At 43.4% G+C, this 16,760-nt stretch overlaps 1 protein-coding gene across 1 annotated transcript in view; it reads right to left on the reverse strand.

Moving 5' to 3' along the window:
• The window catches only part of LOC311134303 (ethanolamine kinase 1-like), a 29,940-nt gene extending 27,778 nt beyond the window's left edge, over window positions 1-2,162 (reverse strand). Inside the window, exon 1 of the mRNA XM_084167938.1 lies at window positions 1,928-2,162. Within this exon, the coding sequence (XP_084024064.1) occupies window positions 1,928-2,131 (204 nt within the window). The 5' untranslated portion in view covers window positions 2,132-2,162. The remainder of the gene's footprint in view (window positions 1-1,927) is intronic.
• Window positions 2,163-16,760: the final 14,598 nt, after the last annotated feature.

Raw genomic sequence — 16,760 nt, forward strand, 5'->3', positions numbered from 1 at the left:
ACTCATTCTGTCTCCGTCCGTATCCGTCTCCTTCTCCATCTGTCCTCCAGCTCTCCCACTCTATAAGTCTCCCCCTCTCTCTCAATTTGTTCTCTCTCTCTCTCTCTCTCTCTCTCTCTCTCTCTCTCTCTCTCTCAGAGTTGGCACGTGCCCATGCCTGGGGGGGCAGCTGTATTGGGCTGTGGTGGCGCGGGGCTGTGTGGGTTACAGGGACAAAGGCAGGCAGACAAAGCCTGTTTGGGTGGCTCCCATTGAGAAAAGCTGTGTCGGGTGGTAAACAGTGTCACGTTCTCAGTTACAGGGCAGAAGGGGGGACAGGGAGGGACCAGCCCAGATTAGGCTAGGCACACACACACACAGAGGCAAATATCCAGCGGGGACACATTCTGGCCTCAATGTACAAAACAACTCAGAATGACTGGGGAGTTAGACGTGTAGGTTTGTCAGCACTAGACGAGGAGTGGGAAGTTACTCTCACTAGCAAGGCCCCAATGAAACCAGTGTGCATGTCATGTAGCATTAGTGTCATCATCATTTGTCCATCCAGGTCACCGGTGATACAAGTCAGTATTCGACGTCAATCCATGTCTGAGGATGTCAGGAGATGACGTGGAAACCGGCCACTTGGGGCAACAATGAGCGCTGTTACCTTCAAGTAGGTTTCGGTTGTGGACGGGGATGGCAGATGGGCGTAAGTGTCTGCCTCTGATTCCAACGATTGAAAGTAGTTTTTTATATTTTTGTTTTAAGCCTAACCTTAACCCTTATTTTAACCCTTCTGAGTTAATGCCTAACCTTAGCCTTAAACACTTTTACATTTGACATTTGATAAACATCTAATTCTGACATGAGACTTGGTAGCATATGTCATATATCCCACATGTCAACACATTGCCATAAAACAGCTGACACTTGGGCAGGAGACAAGCGTCACCCGATAGCAGGCCTACCTACCGCTTAGTGCCAATGAATAATGCATTTCCCCAACTGACTGACAGGAACCCTAACCATGGCAGGGTCATACAGAATAATTAACACAAACAGGGTAATAAATAGGTCTATCAATGGACATCAATTCCAGTTTGTATGGAGATAAGAATGAGGCGTGTTTGTGTGTATGTACAGTTGGGGGTGAGTTGTGTCTTGTGTGGGTGTGTGAAGTCAAAGTTAGGTGTGTGTCTGGGGTCAGGAGTGAGGCAATTAGGATGGGGATATGAAGTGGTCATCGGACCATGGGTGACTCACAGGGTATTGTAATCCTCCAGACACACACCTACACAGATTTGGGGCAGTGGAAAATGCAAATTTGATAGGGGCTTTGAGCTAATACATACAGCCGGGCCTCTATTTGGGCTGAAATATATCATGGTACTTGAATAATTCTGCTGGCTAATGTTAACTTCATCTATGCAGCCTGACCCAAATCCCTCACGTCATTGCCAGCTGGTCACTGACGAATACAGATTGCTAGACACATTTAATCCACACACACTTTCTGTAACCACAGACAATATATATATATATTAGTAACTATATTTGCTGTAACTGTCTCCTTTAAATACGCCACGTCTTGAAAGGGAGAGAGAGGTATGACTTTTCTATCAATATATCCATGGAGCACAGAAGACAGACACGAAAATGTCTTATTTAAGGGTGGAGTGGTTGGCTAGTTAGCTACTAATACTCCCAAGGCGCAACCAAGCTAGCTAACTAACACCACTAACTTTCATCTCAGCTTGAATACCTAACTGCAAACTAAATGCAAGAGAAGCTAATGATGCACAGAACATATCTCTGTTTAAAATGTATGCACAGGACGATAAATATATCAAGGGACTGGTCTGATAGCTATGCTAACTTTAGCTAGCTAGCTACTAGTGATGTTGGGCCATTGGCGCATCATTCAGTGGAGAAATGTCAACCTTACCTTGGTCTTGACATGGTTCATGTCCCACGCTGGCCGAAGCTGCTTTATCAGCTTCATTGCTCCATCGGTTACATTATTTTCCTCCACGAAAATCGGGAATTTTCTAATTACCGGCGACCCGACGGGCACGTGTATTTCAGTCTCCATAATGTGGTTTATTTTCCGTTTTGAATTCTTAACTGATATTTCTGGAGTTCGGGACATAAAAAAATATAGCTAACAACAGTTATTTTGTGAGCTGGTTGGTATAAACGGCTAGCTAAACCAGGGGCTTGTCGGTGGGAAAAGCAAAGCTGATGAAGAAGATGCAAGTACCGGTGAGGTTCTCGTCGGTTTTCTCAGGAGCCGGTCAGTCCACTTGGTACCGCCCTCGCGGAATCATCCGATGCTAGACGCGCACACCCGCGGGCTGGGAGCATGACAACCAAAGATTCCAACCGGCGGACGGGGAGCACGCCCACTTTCTATGCCGAGTTTGTCCGAGTGGAGCCGAAGAGCGCCAGAGTTGCCGTTTTCCTTCTTCAGCGTTATGGTTTCCAATCATATACAATGAGTCATTATCAAATAATATGAGAGGATCAACATTTATAACCTTGAATGAGGACCTACTTTGGATCAGAAAACCCTCACATGTCATTGTTTTTACACAACATTTTAGGCTTATTGAGTCGTCACAGGCACTGGACATAACTTGGTCTGGGGCGCCCTCTATTGACAAATCAATATTCTTCTCATTATGATTTGAAGTACCAATTTCCTCCATAGGGTGTCAGTGTTGTAATGCAAATACCAGGCGATTACCAGTGTCAGCAATGTTATTGCATTCAATACACAGTGGGGTCTGAAATGATTGACACCCTTGATAAAGATTTAGCAAAAATGTCTGTATAAAATAAATAATTCAAATACTAATCTAAATTGTATGCAAAAAAAATACTAATGCAATTGTTTAGAGAAAGATATTTTGTTAAAAAAGGTAGGAGTCAAAATTATTGACACCCCTGTTTTCAATACCTTTCAATACCTCACCTTGCGAGGATAACGGCAATGAGCCTTTTTCTCAAATGTTTTATGAGTTGGAGAACATATTAGTAAAGATCTTAGAACATTCCTTCATACAGAATCCTTCCAGATCCTTGATATCCTTCATCTGCGCTTATGGACTGTCCTCTTCAATGGGTTTTAAGTCCGGAGACTGAAATTATTATCAACCCCTTTACATCACTAAATCAATCACATATATATACACACTAATTATATATACTTTAAAGGCCCAGTGCAATAACAAATGTGATTTTCCTGTATTTACAGTGCATTCGGAAAGTGTTCAGACCCCTTTACTTTTTCCACATTTTGTTACGTTACAGCCTTATTCTAAAATGGATTAAACAAATAAAAATCCTCAGGCCTCCTGAGTGGTACAGCGGTCTAAGGCACTGCAGTGCTTGAGGCGTCACTACAGATCCTGTTTCGATCCCGGGCTGTGTCGCAGCCGGCTGTGACCGGGAGACCCATGAGGCAACGCCCAATTGGCCCAGTTTCGTCCGGGTTAGGGGAGGGTTTGGCAGGCCGGGATATCCTTGTCCCATTGCACTCTAGCGAATGCACGACACATTGGTGCGGCTGGCTTCCGGGTTAAGCAAGCAGTGTGTCAAGAAGCGGTGCGTCTTTGCAGGGGCGTGTTTCGGAGTACGCATGGCTCTCGACCTTCGCCTCTACCGAGTCTGTATGGGAGTTGCAGCGATGGGACAAGACTGTAACTACCAATTGGGGAGAAAAGGGGGTAAAAGAAACACCAAGAAATACAAAAATCAATCTACAGACAATACCCCATAATGACAAAGCGAAAACAGTTTTTTTTTGTTGCTAATGTATTAAAAATAAAAAACAGAAATACCTTATTTACATAAGTATTCAGACCCTTTGCTATGAGACTCAACATTGAGCTCAGGTGCATTCTGTTTCCATTGATCATCCTTGAGATGTTTCTACAACTTGATTGGAGTCCACCTGTGGTAAATTCAATTTATTGGACATGATTTGAAGGGCACACACCTGTGTATATAAGGTCCCACAGTCGACAGTGCATGTCAGAGCAAAAGCCAAGCCATGAGGTCGAAGGAATTGTCCGTAGAGCTCTGAGACAGGATTGTGTCAAGGCACAGATGTGGGGAAGGGTACCAAAACTTTTCTGCAGCATTGAAGGTCCCCAAGAACACAGTGGCCTCCATCATTCTTAAAGGAAGAAGTTTGGAAACACCAAGACTCTTCTTAGAGCTGGTCGCCCGGCCAAACTGAGCAGTCGGGAGAGAAGGGCCTTGGTCAGGGAGGTGACCAAGAACCCGATGGTCACTCTGACAGAGCTCCAGCTCCAGAGTTCCTCTGTGGAGATGGGAGAACCTTCCAGAAGGACAACCATCTATTCAGGCCTTTATGATAGAGTGGCCAGACAGAAGCCACTCCTCAGTAAAAGGCACAACAGCCCCCTTGGAGTTTGCCAAAAGGCACCTAAAGGACTCTTAGACAATAAGAAACAAGATACTCTGTTCTGATGAAACCAAGATTGAACTCTTTGGCCTGAATGCCAAGCATCATGTCTGGAGAAAATCTGGCCCCATCCCTACAGTGAAGCATGGTAGTTGCAGCATCATGCTGTGGGGATGTTTTTCAGCGGCAGGGACTGGGAGACTAGTCAGGATCAAGGGAAAGATGAACGGAGCAAAGTACAGAGAGATCCTTGATGAAAACCTGCTCCAGAGTGCTCAGGACCTCAGACTGTGGCGATGGTTACTTCCAACAGGACAACGACCCTAAGCACACAGCCAAGACAACGCAGGAGTGGCTTCGGGACAAGTCTCTGAATGTCCTTGAGTGGCCCAGCCAGAGCCCGGACATGAACCCGATCTAACATCTCTGGAGAGACCTGAAAGTAGCTGTGCAGCGACGCTCCCCATCCAACCTGACAGAGCTTGAGAGGATCTGCAGAGAAGAATGGGAGAAACTCCCCAAATACAGGTGTGCCAAGCTTGTAATGTCATACCAAAGAAGACTCTAGGCTGTAATCGCTGCCAAAGGTGCTTCAACAAAGTACTGAGTAAAGGGTCTGAATACTTATGTAAATGTGATATTTCATGTTTTTTTTCTTTTACATTTTCAAACATTTCTAAAAACCTGTTTTTTCTTTGTCATTATGGTGAATTGTGTGTAGATTGATGAGGGGGACAATTTAATCAATTTTAGAATAAGGCTGTAACGTAACAAAATGTGGAAAAAGTCAAGGGGTCTGAATACTTTCCGAATGCACTGAGTATACAAAACATTTAGAACAAGACAGAGGTGTACTATTTGCCTTGCTCAGATGCTTTCTCTTGTGAAATACACTGAGTGTACAAAACATATTTCCATGACACAGACTGACCAGGTGAATCCAGGTAAAAGCTATGATCCCTTCTAGATGTCACTTGTTAAAGCCACTTCAATCAGTGTAGATGAAGGGGAGGAGACAAGTTAAAGAAGGATTTTAAAGCCTTAAGACAATTGAAACATGGATTGTGTATGTGTGCCATTCAGAGTGTGAATGGGAAAGACCAAACATTTATGTGCCTTTGAAAGGGGTATGGTAGGAGGTGCCAGGCACACTGGTTTGTGTCAAGAACTGCAACGGTGCTGGGTTTTTCATGCTCAACAGTTTCCTGTGTGTATCAAGAATGGTCCACCACCCAAAGGACATTGTGTCAACTTCACACAATTGTGGGAAGCATTGGAGTCAACATGGGCCAGCTTCCCTGTGGTACGCTTTCAACACCTTGTAGAGTCCATGCCCCCAACAATTTGAAGCTGTTCTGAGGGCATGTGTACATATGAACCATGCAAATGATATGTATTTTATACGTTTACTTTTCATGAAACGGTCACATGCTAATTGCTAACCGCTAACGTTAGCTAGCTCGGTTCTAGGTGCTAGCTAGCCTACCATTTTGAACTTCTAGCTAGCTACTTTTAGCTTATGTTGTTGTTAGCTAGCTTATGTTGTTGTTAGCTAGCTGTTATGGGTTTTTGTTAGGCTACATTTAATACACAGGCCTCTTCTATCAATTAGCACTGTATAAACAGAATGCATGTGATGTACCTTCCTGCACAATGTGTCTGTGAGATTTCACAGAGCACGGACACATCACCAGATGTCATCAGAGGTATGTTTTCTTTTCACTACTAATCTAGAATGGTTAAGTGTGGTACTACATTTTCTCATAGGTGTTCATTCAAACACTGAAAATGAGTGATACTCTCAAAGGTATGTTAAATGCTCTTTTTACATACGCTAGCAAGACGCTGCACCGGTGTCCTGGCCACCAAAACAACATAAAATTCACCTTGTGCTTGTATCCATTGTAGGTTCTTGTGCCACCTATTACGAGATCGTGAGGCAGGCATATCTCTCAGGTTTACCTGAGAAAATAGCGGACACAGTCTTGAGGAAACATGCAGAGATGTGTCACCAGAGGAAACTTTATATAAAAAATTCTCTAAACTAAGTGGATTATTTATATTTAAGCTCCCCTACTGGTATATATTAAAAAGGTTATAGATCTGACTTCATTAGATTATAACTTTTTCTAAATGACAAGATATTAAATCAATGTACCTAAAAATCATTTGGTTAGAGTGACTTAGAAAGTTGAGATAAGAAAGATGACATTTGTAGTTGAGCAGCCAGGGAAAGTGTAAAAATTTTTTTGGGTGACATAAAGTGGTTTCTGTGAGAATTACAGGTAGGAAGCGTTTTAACCCAGGGAGGCATTTAACCCCAAACCACTCTACACAGTGTGATGAGGTCATGGCAGCTACCTGTATGTACATGCCTCAATCTGCTGCTTCTCTTCGATCTAAACTCGGAGTCCTATTCTATGTCTGTGGAATGCGGCTGTGAGATCGATGAGAGAGAGAGAGAGAGAGAGAGAGAGAATTCCATTCACTCCATTATTATGAGCCGTCCTCTCCTCAGCAGCCTCCACTGGTGTGTGTGTGTGTGTGAGCCTCCACTGGTGTGTGTGTGTGTGTGAGCCATGACCCTGTACCTGCACAGGTGGGGCAGCTCAAAGCTTAAATGCACCAGCGTTCCGTTAATATCTGAGCCATGAGGAAATGTTTACATTCCCACACACTCTCCTCTCTCTCTCTCTCTCTCTCTCTCTCTCTCTCTCTCTCTCACACACTCACACTCTCTCTCTCTCTCACACACACACACACACACAATGAAGCAACTTCTCCATTCTAAACTAAACTCAGTTGTTCCTCTCCACGCCCTACGCAATTTCTCATGTCAAGGTGCCTGTTGACACACACACATCCTAATTCTGATAGATGGTTAGTCTGAAGGGGTGTGTTTGAGAAGTAGTGCATGTCTGCCTCTGTAGACATAAGTCTTGAATGGCTCATTTACACACATGCAGTCACACTGTCAAACGCTAGGTGACATACCACCGCAAAGGCTCATACTCACACTCACATGCACACACACACGATCACATAATGGCTGACCCACAAATGCAAACACACACTTTCAAAAAGACTAAGACAGAAACACAGCACACACACACACACACACACACACACTAACACATCTAACTGACTGCACAGCTGTGGTAAAGGGTGAGTGCACGGTACACACACAAACACACACACACGCGCATCGGCACACATGCAAGCACGCACAGACACACACACACACACATCTAACTGACTGGGGGATCTAACTCTATTGTAGAGCTGACAGATGGTCTTTAGATGGTGCTCCGTTAATGATTAGCTCTGTCACCACTTAATCAGAGTACCATTAAACTGTCACACACACACACACACACACACACACACACACACACACACACACACACACACAGGGTTGGTTGGGTCATTCACTGCCTACATTTACCAGGGCACAGTCAGTTCAAACAGGTACATTCTGTCCATTTTATACAAACCACAGATTTGTTATCAACTCTAGGGAGTCAAGAACTGATTTGTAAAGCCAATGTTAGAGCCATTTTGTATGTTAAACCAAATGTGTATAGAACTTATTTTGGTGATTTATTATCCTATAGAAATGGTATGAAAACTGTTTTATTTATGTGGAATCTCCCTTTAATTGTTATTACGACACCTAGTGGCTAAGTGTGGGTTTGCTGTTTAAGGTGTATTTAAAGGGATTCAGATAGCGTCACTAACAGGTGATAGAAGCCTGCTGCTAGAAAGACGCCTTAAGATACAGTTTTCAACTTTTGTAGTGGCGTCAAACAATATCCCAACATTCTAGGCCACTTCCTTTAGACACCTTTACAAGGACTGTTTCAACGCGTTTCCAAGATTACAAGAAAAAGCATTAGATATAATTTCTTGGTTGCGTCAAACATCATATTTATTGTAATCAGAAAATGTCTAGGTTTGTCACATAGTTTGTTTGTTGGTAAGTGTTAATGATGGCAAACAAACTCAAAAAGGCACAAAAATTATTAGGGTAAAAAGGATTAACTAAACAGCAAATCCAATGGGATAAATCCAAACAGTATAAACAATAGGATACAGTGGAACCACTTACCAACAAAGGAACTGTGTGACAAACCAGGACACTTTGTGTGTACACAAATATGATGTTTGATGCAACCAATACATTTTCTTGGAATCTTGGAAATGCTTTGATCCAGTCCTTGTAAACAGAGGCGTCATGCCCATAGGGGGCACAGGGACACGTGCCCCCTCAGATCTGTCCTGTTTAAAAAATAAAATAAAAATATAATTTTAGTTGTTGTTGCTTCTCTGTAATACTACTAGCCACCTAGCAATTTTATGAAGTTGGCTTTAGCTAGCCCAGATAGGTTCCCAATCTCCCAACCTCATAACTAGCCACCAAGAAGCCATTTCAGGCTATCAAGTTAGAGTAGCTAGCTTGTCTTACTATCTTAGCTGGCATGCCTGCTGGCAAGGTTGGTAGACTTTAGAAAAGCATGCAATAACTTAATGTACTGAATAAGATTCACATTCCTTTCTTTTACTGAGATTTTAGCAGAGATGCAGAGAAGCATATTTAGTTGGGGGGGGGGGGGGGGGGGGGGGGGGCTAACATATGGAATTGTTTTAAGAAGGTCATACCATGGATAATTTATCTATTTGATTTTGAATTTTAGGACCCCTTTAGGTATAAAAATAATAATATACAAAAATGATTTGATCAAATATAGAATTTGGCCTTGACTATAGCCCATAGAAACGCATTGAATAACACATTCATAAATGGCAAAAAAGACAGTCCAGAAATGTATCATAAGGATTTGAAGTGTCTCTGTCCTATATCTAGAAGATATAAGAAAAGCTCAGGAAATATTGTAGCTTTTTTTTTTACACATATTTAACCCCTTATTTTGGGCACAAAACTACCTCCATACTTCCATTCATTTGTATGGGTTAACTTTAGACGAGTCCAGTGACACTTGTGGGGGTCGTAAGACAAACCGGAGAACATCGTGTTTGTGAGAGTCTCCCCTTTCTACAGTGGGGTCATATTAGTTTCTAGGCCAAACCGTTCAGATGCTACAGACTTTTTCGTGAGAAGAATGATTGTCGGGATGTCTCCTGGTCTGACAAACAATGCTGTAGCTCTGCCACTTTCCACCACAGATGCGGAAGGGCGACATAGGCGGATGTAGTGGATTGAGATGCAGCCCATGCAAAAAATATCTCTAGCTTAAACTGACGGATTTTGATGGGGATCTGTTACTGAGATAGACGCACCAGTGCTTCAATAGACTGGGGGCCTAGCACCCCTCCAGACCACCCCCCAGCCCAGCCAGGTCACCCGTGATACTAGTCAGTATTCAACGTCCATCCATGTCTGAGGACGTCGGGAGATGACGTGGAAACCGGGCACTAGGGGCGCTGTTACCTTCAAGTAGGTTTCGGTTTTGCTAGGGCATTGTGGACGGGGATGGTGGATGGGCGTAAGGATCTGCCTCTGATTCCAAAGGTTGTTCAAATCCAGTGATAGAAAGTTGTTTTTGAGATGTTTGTTTTAAGCCTATCCCAAACCTTAACCCTTACCATAACCATTCAGAGTTAATGCCTAACCTTAACCTTAAACAAAATGTTACGTTTGCAACAACGTCAAAATTTTACGTTTGAGATACATGGATGAATGTCTAATTCTGATGTGAGATTGTGAGACCTAGTTGCCCAGCCATCCTCACATACTTTGTGCCCCCTCAAATTTTTGGGGTGCACCCATGCTAATAAAGGTGTCTAAAGGAAATGGCCTATTAGAATGTTGGGACATTGTTTTAAGCCACTATAGCCACTGCTAATAGGTCACCAGACGGAAACATCCAGGTTTACAGAGTAAAGACAAACTAACTACAGTGGTTTCACATAAGACTAGCATGCAATTTCATGTACAATCATATCTGAGCTGGGTATGATAATGAAGACAAATATATGTCTAATGCATAGCTAATCAACAAGTCTTTACACAATGCAACACTTAAAAACAAACATCCTCAGTCTGTAAACATGTCATAAGGCTGTCCTATTGTGTATAAAGGCTTGCTAATGTTATACAAAGCATCTGCCAAGCAATGTTGGCCATCTGGACCTTGCAGAGCTCTGGACTTTTATAGGGACCCCTTTTCACTAGTTGCTCTGTATGCCTTTATGTCCTGTCCCCCCCGTCTTACCCCATGCATAGCCCATGCTCTCTCTCTCTTTCTCTCTTCAACTCTCTTTCTTACTCTTACTCTTCCTTAACACACTCTGCCATTTCAACTTGAACTAACTTCTTCCTCCCCTTTTCCTTCTGTCTCATTTATTTTCCTCCTATCTATCCTGAGCCTGCCAGAATGGGGATCCCACCTCACCCACACACTCTGCTTCATGAGGGCTCCAACCCAACCTGCACTGCTAAATCTCCATCTCCCTCTCCTAACCCTCTTCCCCTTTCCCCTTCTTACCCCCCTCTACCCCTCCCTTTGTTTTGTTGTTGGTTTCAGTGATTTAAGGGTAATGACATTTATGAGCTTCATTCAGTTCAGTCCCAGTCTCATGTCTCTCGAATGCCACATGTGCTGATTTAAGGTTGCTCCTATAGGAGAGAGTCCCAATACAGGGGGTAACTTTTGAGATCAGGGATCTTGATGGACAAGGAAAGGAAGCAAGTTAAAGAGATTCTCTGGTACTTTTGTATACTTTTTAGCCTGTAGTTCTGAAAGGAGCACTCACTAGCCAAAAGTATTCCCTGAAAATTGGTACTACATCACATACAGTATGTGCAGATGTCTGCACCACGTCATTGTTCTCGCTCTCTGCTGTGTGTGCATCATGTGCCTCTTGCTAGCTGTCACTCCAATGGTGAGGGGCTGAAGCTCATTGGTTGAACTCGAATTGCTAGGGGGCTGGCCCATGAGTGGAAAATGTAGGGAAAATGGCGTAGCACAGCTTCCAGAAAAACAGTCGCTTTCAAACTTGGGATTTCGTTGCTAATTGAGGTAAGAGAGTAATTCTGCACATAGATTATGCATGTACAGTATGAACAACACATTGACACAACCAGTCCAAAGCGGGAGGTTTGAAAAATACTTAGTAGTCACAAAAGTTCCGGAGCATGTCTTTAAGGCAGCAGGGACACAATCAACAAGTTCCCTTTCACACACACCCTCAACACACCGTGTAAGAATCTCCGACCTTGACATGACACAGTTTCATGGAGGGCATCAGAATGCGGTCGGTGTCCTGGAGTGAGTGTGTGTATTAGGATGTGTGTTGGGATGTGTGTGTGTGTGTTTGGGCATTGGCACTCTCCTAGGTTTGGGTCAGTGCACAGATATAGGGGCTCTGACTGAGGGAGGGGGAGAGAGGGGAGTGGGAGGGCAGCTATAGGGTCATTGTAACAACTTCAAATAATAAGCATGTGGATGAGGGAGTGTGTGATTGTGTATGTGCATGTGTGTGTGTGTGTCTGTGTGTCTGTGTGCGTGCACATGTATGTGTGTGAGGTCTGGGTGAGTGACCACGTGAGTGTGTGTGCATATCTTGATCTATTGTTGAACTCAGTGGGCCATATGGTAGTGAACACAAAGACTTAACTCAAACCCCATCAATAGAGAGAGATAGTAATGGCGTCTTTTTGAAAAGCACTAACGGAGGCTAACTCCGCCATGGCTTGTTGTTCAAAGCCTATGGGGAAATAATGGTTTTTTAAAAGTTTTTTTAAATAAATGCTGAAAATAAGGTCTGTGGCTTAGGAGATCTTATACAGTACATTTTGTTGTATGAGGTAATCTTCATCAGCCAACGTCACTTTTTGTGAATTTAGAAGCATTTAGGTAATCAAAACAAACACATAAAGCACATAAATGCTTCATAATTCATAAAGGTTATGATAACTGACTGATATTATCTCATAGAACAAAATGTATACGATTTCCTAAGCCTGTGTTAACCTTATTTTCAGCATTTTTCCAAAAACTCTACAAAAAAAACATTTATTTCCCCATAGGCTTTGACCAACGAGCCATGGCTAACAAATTTTCGAGTTTTTAGGACTACAAGCTAGCGAGCTCTATACTGTTAACCCTTACCCTAACTCCACCCCTTAAAGGTGAACAACAGGCCACATCCCCCTACAGCCTACTTCATCTGCTCTTCTGACACACACACACACACACACACACACACACACACACACACACACACACACACACTGCTCCGTTCTTCTTTCCCCGACCCTTCTCCATCCCCATGCCCCCCTTCTTCTACTCCCTCTCCTCCACCCCCTCCCTTTATATTACCCCTTCGTTTGTCTTCCATCCTTTCATTTGTAGCCCAGGCCTTTTCACCTTAAACAGACAGCAGCTGTGTGGTGAGGGCTTAGAGCCACTGCAGGCCTGAATGGACTGTTACTCTCCACTGGGTTGGACAAAGCTGTGCTTCCCCAGCAACACATCAGCTACAAATTAGCCTGCAGGCTCTGGGTCCTGCAGGGGGAGAGACTTGTGTGTGTGTGTCTGTGTGTGTGTGCGTGCATATGTCCAGGCTGGGGATCCTTTCATGTCTACCAACAGTGATGGGGTGGGGGCAAAGGGGAGGGGCTAGAAGTTGTTTTGGGACCACTGGTCTGGCATGAGTGACAGCTGAGAGTCAACAGGTTTAAACCCCCCAGCTTCTCTCTGACAGGTAATGGTTAACAGGCTGAAGGGGGTTTGCCTTTCCCTGTGGGTGGGCATGGTGTGTGTGTACGTGTGTGTGTGTACATGTGTTTGTTTGCGTGTGTGTTTGTGTGTGCATGTGTGCATGTGTGTGTGCATGCATTCAGGAGTGTGTGTGGGGGGGAGTGTGTGTGTTCTGAGCAGTAGCCCATCCCTGTACAGTAATGTGATTATCTTCTCAGAACGAGCCCTGAGGCTGGGAAATAATGGCTGAATCTCCCTAGCTAGCACTATGGGACACCTCCCTCTTTCCTTTTTCTCTCTCTTTTTTCCACTTGCCTCTTTCTTTCTTTCTTTCTTTCTTTCTTTCTTTCTTTCTTTCTTTCTTTCTTTCTTTCTTTCTTTCTTTCTTTCTTTCTTTCTTTCTTTCTTTCTTTCTTTCTTTCTTTCTTTCTTTCTTTCTTTCTTTCTTTCTTTCTTTCTTTCTTTCTTTCTTGAGAGAATCATTCATGATGGGACATGCACTGCACTGTAATTCTACCGAACTAAGTCACTAACTGATTAACCATGATTAAACATGTCAGCTGCCATTGGATCCAATGGTGATTTTACTTAGAGATCTGTGATCTCACTAAGCTCTCAGTCAGACCTTCCCCATGTCAGAGATGATACGAATTGCTCTGATGAACGTCCAGTTCAGTAAACCCCCCACATCCAGGTAAAGAGAGAGACAGAGAGACTGAGGGATGGAGTTAGACAGAGACAGAGAAAGGTACAGCGGCTTGCGAAAGTATTTTTCACTCCCCTTGGCATTTTTCCTATTTTGTTGCCTTACAACCCGGAATTAAAAGGGATTTTTGGGGGGGTTGTATCATTTGATGTACACAACATGCCTACCACTTTGAAGATGCAAAATATTTTTTATTGTGAAACAAACAAGAAAGAATAAAAAAAACAGAAAACTTGAGCGTGCATAACTATTCACCCCCCCAAAGTCAATACTTTGTAGAGCCACCTTTTGCAGCAATTACAGCTGCAAGTCTCTTGGGGTATGTCTCTATAAGCTTGGCACATCTAGCCACTGGGATTTTTGCCCATTCTTCAAGGCAAAACTGCTCCAGCTCCTTCAAGTTGGATGGGTTTCGCTGGTATACAGCAATCTTTAAGTCATACCACAGATTCTCAATTGGATTGAGGTCTGGGCTTTGACTAGGCCATTCCAAGACATTTAAATGTTTCCCCTTAAACCACTCGAGTGTTGATTTAGCAGTATGCTTAGGGTCATTGTCCTGCTGGAAGGTGAACCTCAGTCCCAGTCTCAAATCTCTGGAAGACTGAAACAGGTTTCCCTCAAGAATTCTCATCTGACCAGAGTACCTTCTTCCATATGTTTGGGGAGTCTCCCACATGGTTTTTGGCGAACACCAAACGTGTTTGCTTATTTTTTCTTTAAGCAATGGCTTTATTCTGGCCACTCTTCCGTAAAGCCCAGCTCTGTGGAGTGTACAGCTTAAAGTGGTCCTATGGACAGATACTCCAATCTCCGCTGTGGAGCTTTGCAGCTCCTTCAGGGTTATCTCTGGTCTCTTTGTTGCCTCTCTGATGAATGCCCTCCTTGCCTGGTCCGTGAGTTTTGGTGGGCGGCCCTCTCTTGGCAGGTTTGTTGTGGTGCCATATTCTTTCCATTTAATGGTGCTCCGTGGGATGTTCAACGTTTCTGATATTTTTTTATAACCCAACCCTGATCTGTACTTCTCCACAACTTTGTCCCTGACCTGTTTGGAGAGCTCCTTGGTCTTCATGGTGCCGCTTGCTTGGTGGTGCCCCCTGCTTAGTGGTGTTGCAGACTCTGGGGCCTTTCAGAACAGGTGTATATATACTGAGATCACGTGATAGATCATGTGACACTTAGATTGCACACAGGTGGACTTTATTTAACTAATTATGTGACTTCTGAAGGTAATTGGTTGCGCCAGATCTTATTTAGGGACAACATAGCAAAGGGGGTGAATACATATGCACGCACCACTTCCGTTATTTCTTTTTTATAATTTTTTGAAACAAGTTATTTTTTTCATTCCACTTCACCAATTTTGACTATTTTGTGTATGTCCATTACATGAAATGCAAATAAAAATCCATTTCAATTACAGGTTGTAATGCAACAAAATAGGAAAAATGCCAAGGGGGATGAATACTTTTGCAAGGCACTGTATATGGAGCTACTGCATGTCTTCAGTTGTCCATATAAAATAGGTCATCGTTGATCTTGTCTTTGTGTGAGTGTGTGCTTGAGTTGGTGTGTGTGTATTTGAACTTGGGTGGGTGTGTGAGGGTCTGTGTCTATTTGTGTATGTGTGTGTTCCTCTCTTTGAGATGCCAGATAGCAGAGTGTCTGTGATTATCAGGGGATGTAATCCTGTAGATGTAGGCCACAGTAGCCCAGACCAGACCTCTGACATCACCCACTAGATGGCCTGCCAGAAACAACAACAGTAAACAAGCCAGGCGGACAGACTGTCACAACTGCTGCCTCCCCTCCTTGTTCGGGCTTCGGCGTTCGTCGTCACCGGCTTACTAGCCACTGTCGCTCCATATATCATCATTTCATTTGTCTTGTCTTGCTCAATTACACACACCTGGTTCATATCCCCTCATTAGTCCGTGTATAAGTGTTCCCTCGTCCTTGTGGGTGATTGTTTTATGTGAATTGAGTGGAGCTCGGTGGAGCTACTCGTACCTTGTATTGCCTGGGTAGATATTTCCCCTGTGCCTGTATTTTGCTGGAGCTACCCGTACCTTGTATTGCCAGGGTAGATTGTTCCCCTGTGCCTGTATTTTGTGGTCGCTATCCAGCGCAACTGTGTACGACGGAATAAACTCTGTATTCGGTGATTTACCCTCCTGCGCCTGACTCCTTCTAATCACACTCTCACACAGACAGATGTCCTGATAACTGGGGGGAGGTCACAAAACAGAAACAACTCCATATTTCAGCAGACACTCTTATCCAGATTGATTTACAGGAACAATTAGGGTTAAGTACCTTGCTCAAGGGCACAATAACAGATTGTTTATCTAGTCAGCTCAGGGATTTGAACCAGCAACCTTTCGGTTTACTGGCCCAACGCGCTTAATCACTAGGCTACTTCCCATAGAAAGATAAACAGGATGGATTTGGTATAACTGACTCCAGACTCTTAATAAACCCATATTCAACTTCAGCTTTTCTTTATAAAGCAGAAAATATCAAAAATATTATCAAAGCGTGTTTAACTTCACATTGAATCACTTTGAATCTGAAACTGAAATTGAGCTGTAGAAAAGGAACCCCACAAGCATATTTGTAGAAGTAAAGACAAAACAAACCAAGTGTCGCTGAGTCAAGGAACAATGAATGACTTTACCGCAGCCAGGTGACTCACCTCTCACAGACTTGTACATTAGTTACAGCCGGTGTGTGTGTGTGTTTGTGTGTGTGTAAAACTAAGGTGCGTCTCTCTCTTATCTTATGACCCTAGCACTATAGGGAATTATTTCCTGGTAAGGTTCATTCCATAGGTGGGATGTTACAGCAAACACATTAAGGTTGAAATAAGAGTAGGTTGTGTGAGTGTGTGTGTACACTCATGCACATGCATGGGTGT

Source organism: Coregonus lavaretus (genome assembly GCF_964263955.1).
Source record: "Coregonus lavaretus genome assembly, chromosome: 8".
NCBI classification, from domain to species: Eukaryota; Metazoa; Chordata; class Actinopteri; order Salmoniformes; family Salmonidae; genus Coregonus; species Coregonus lavaretus.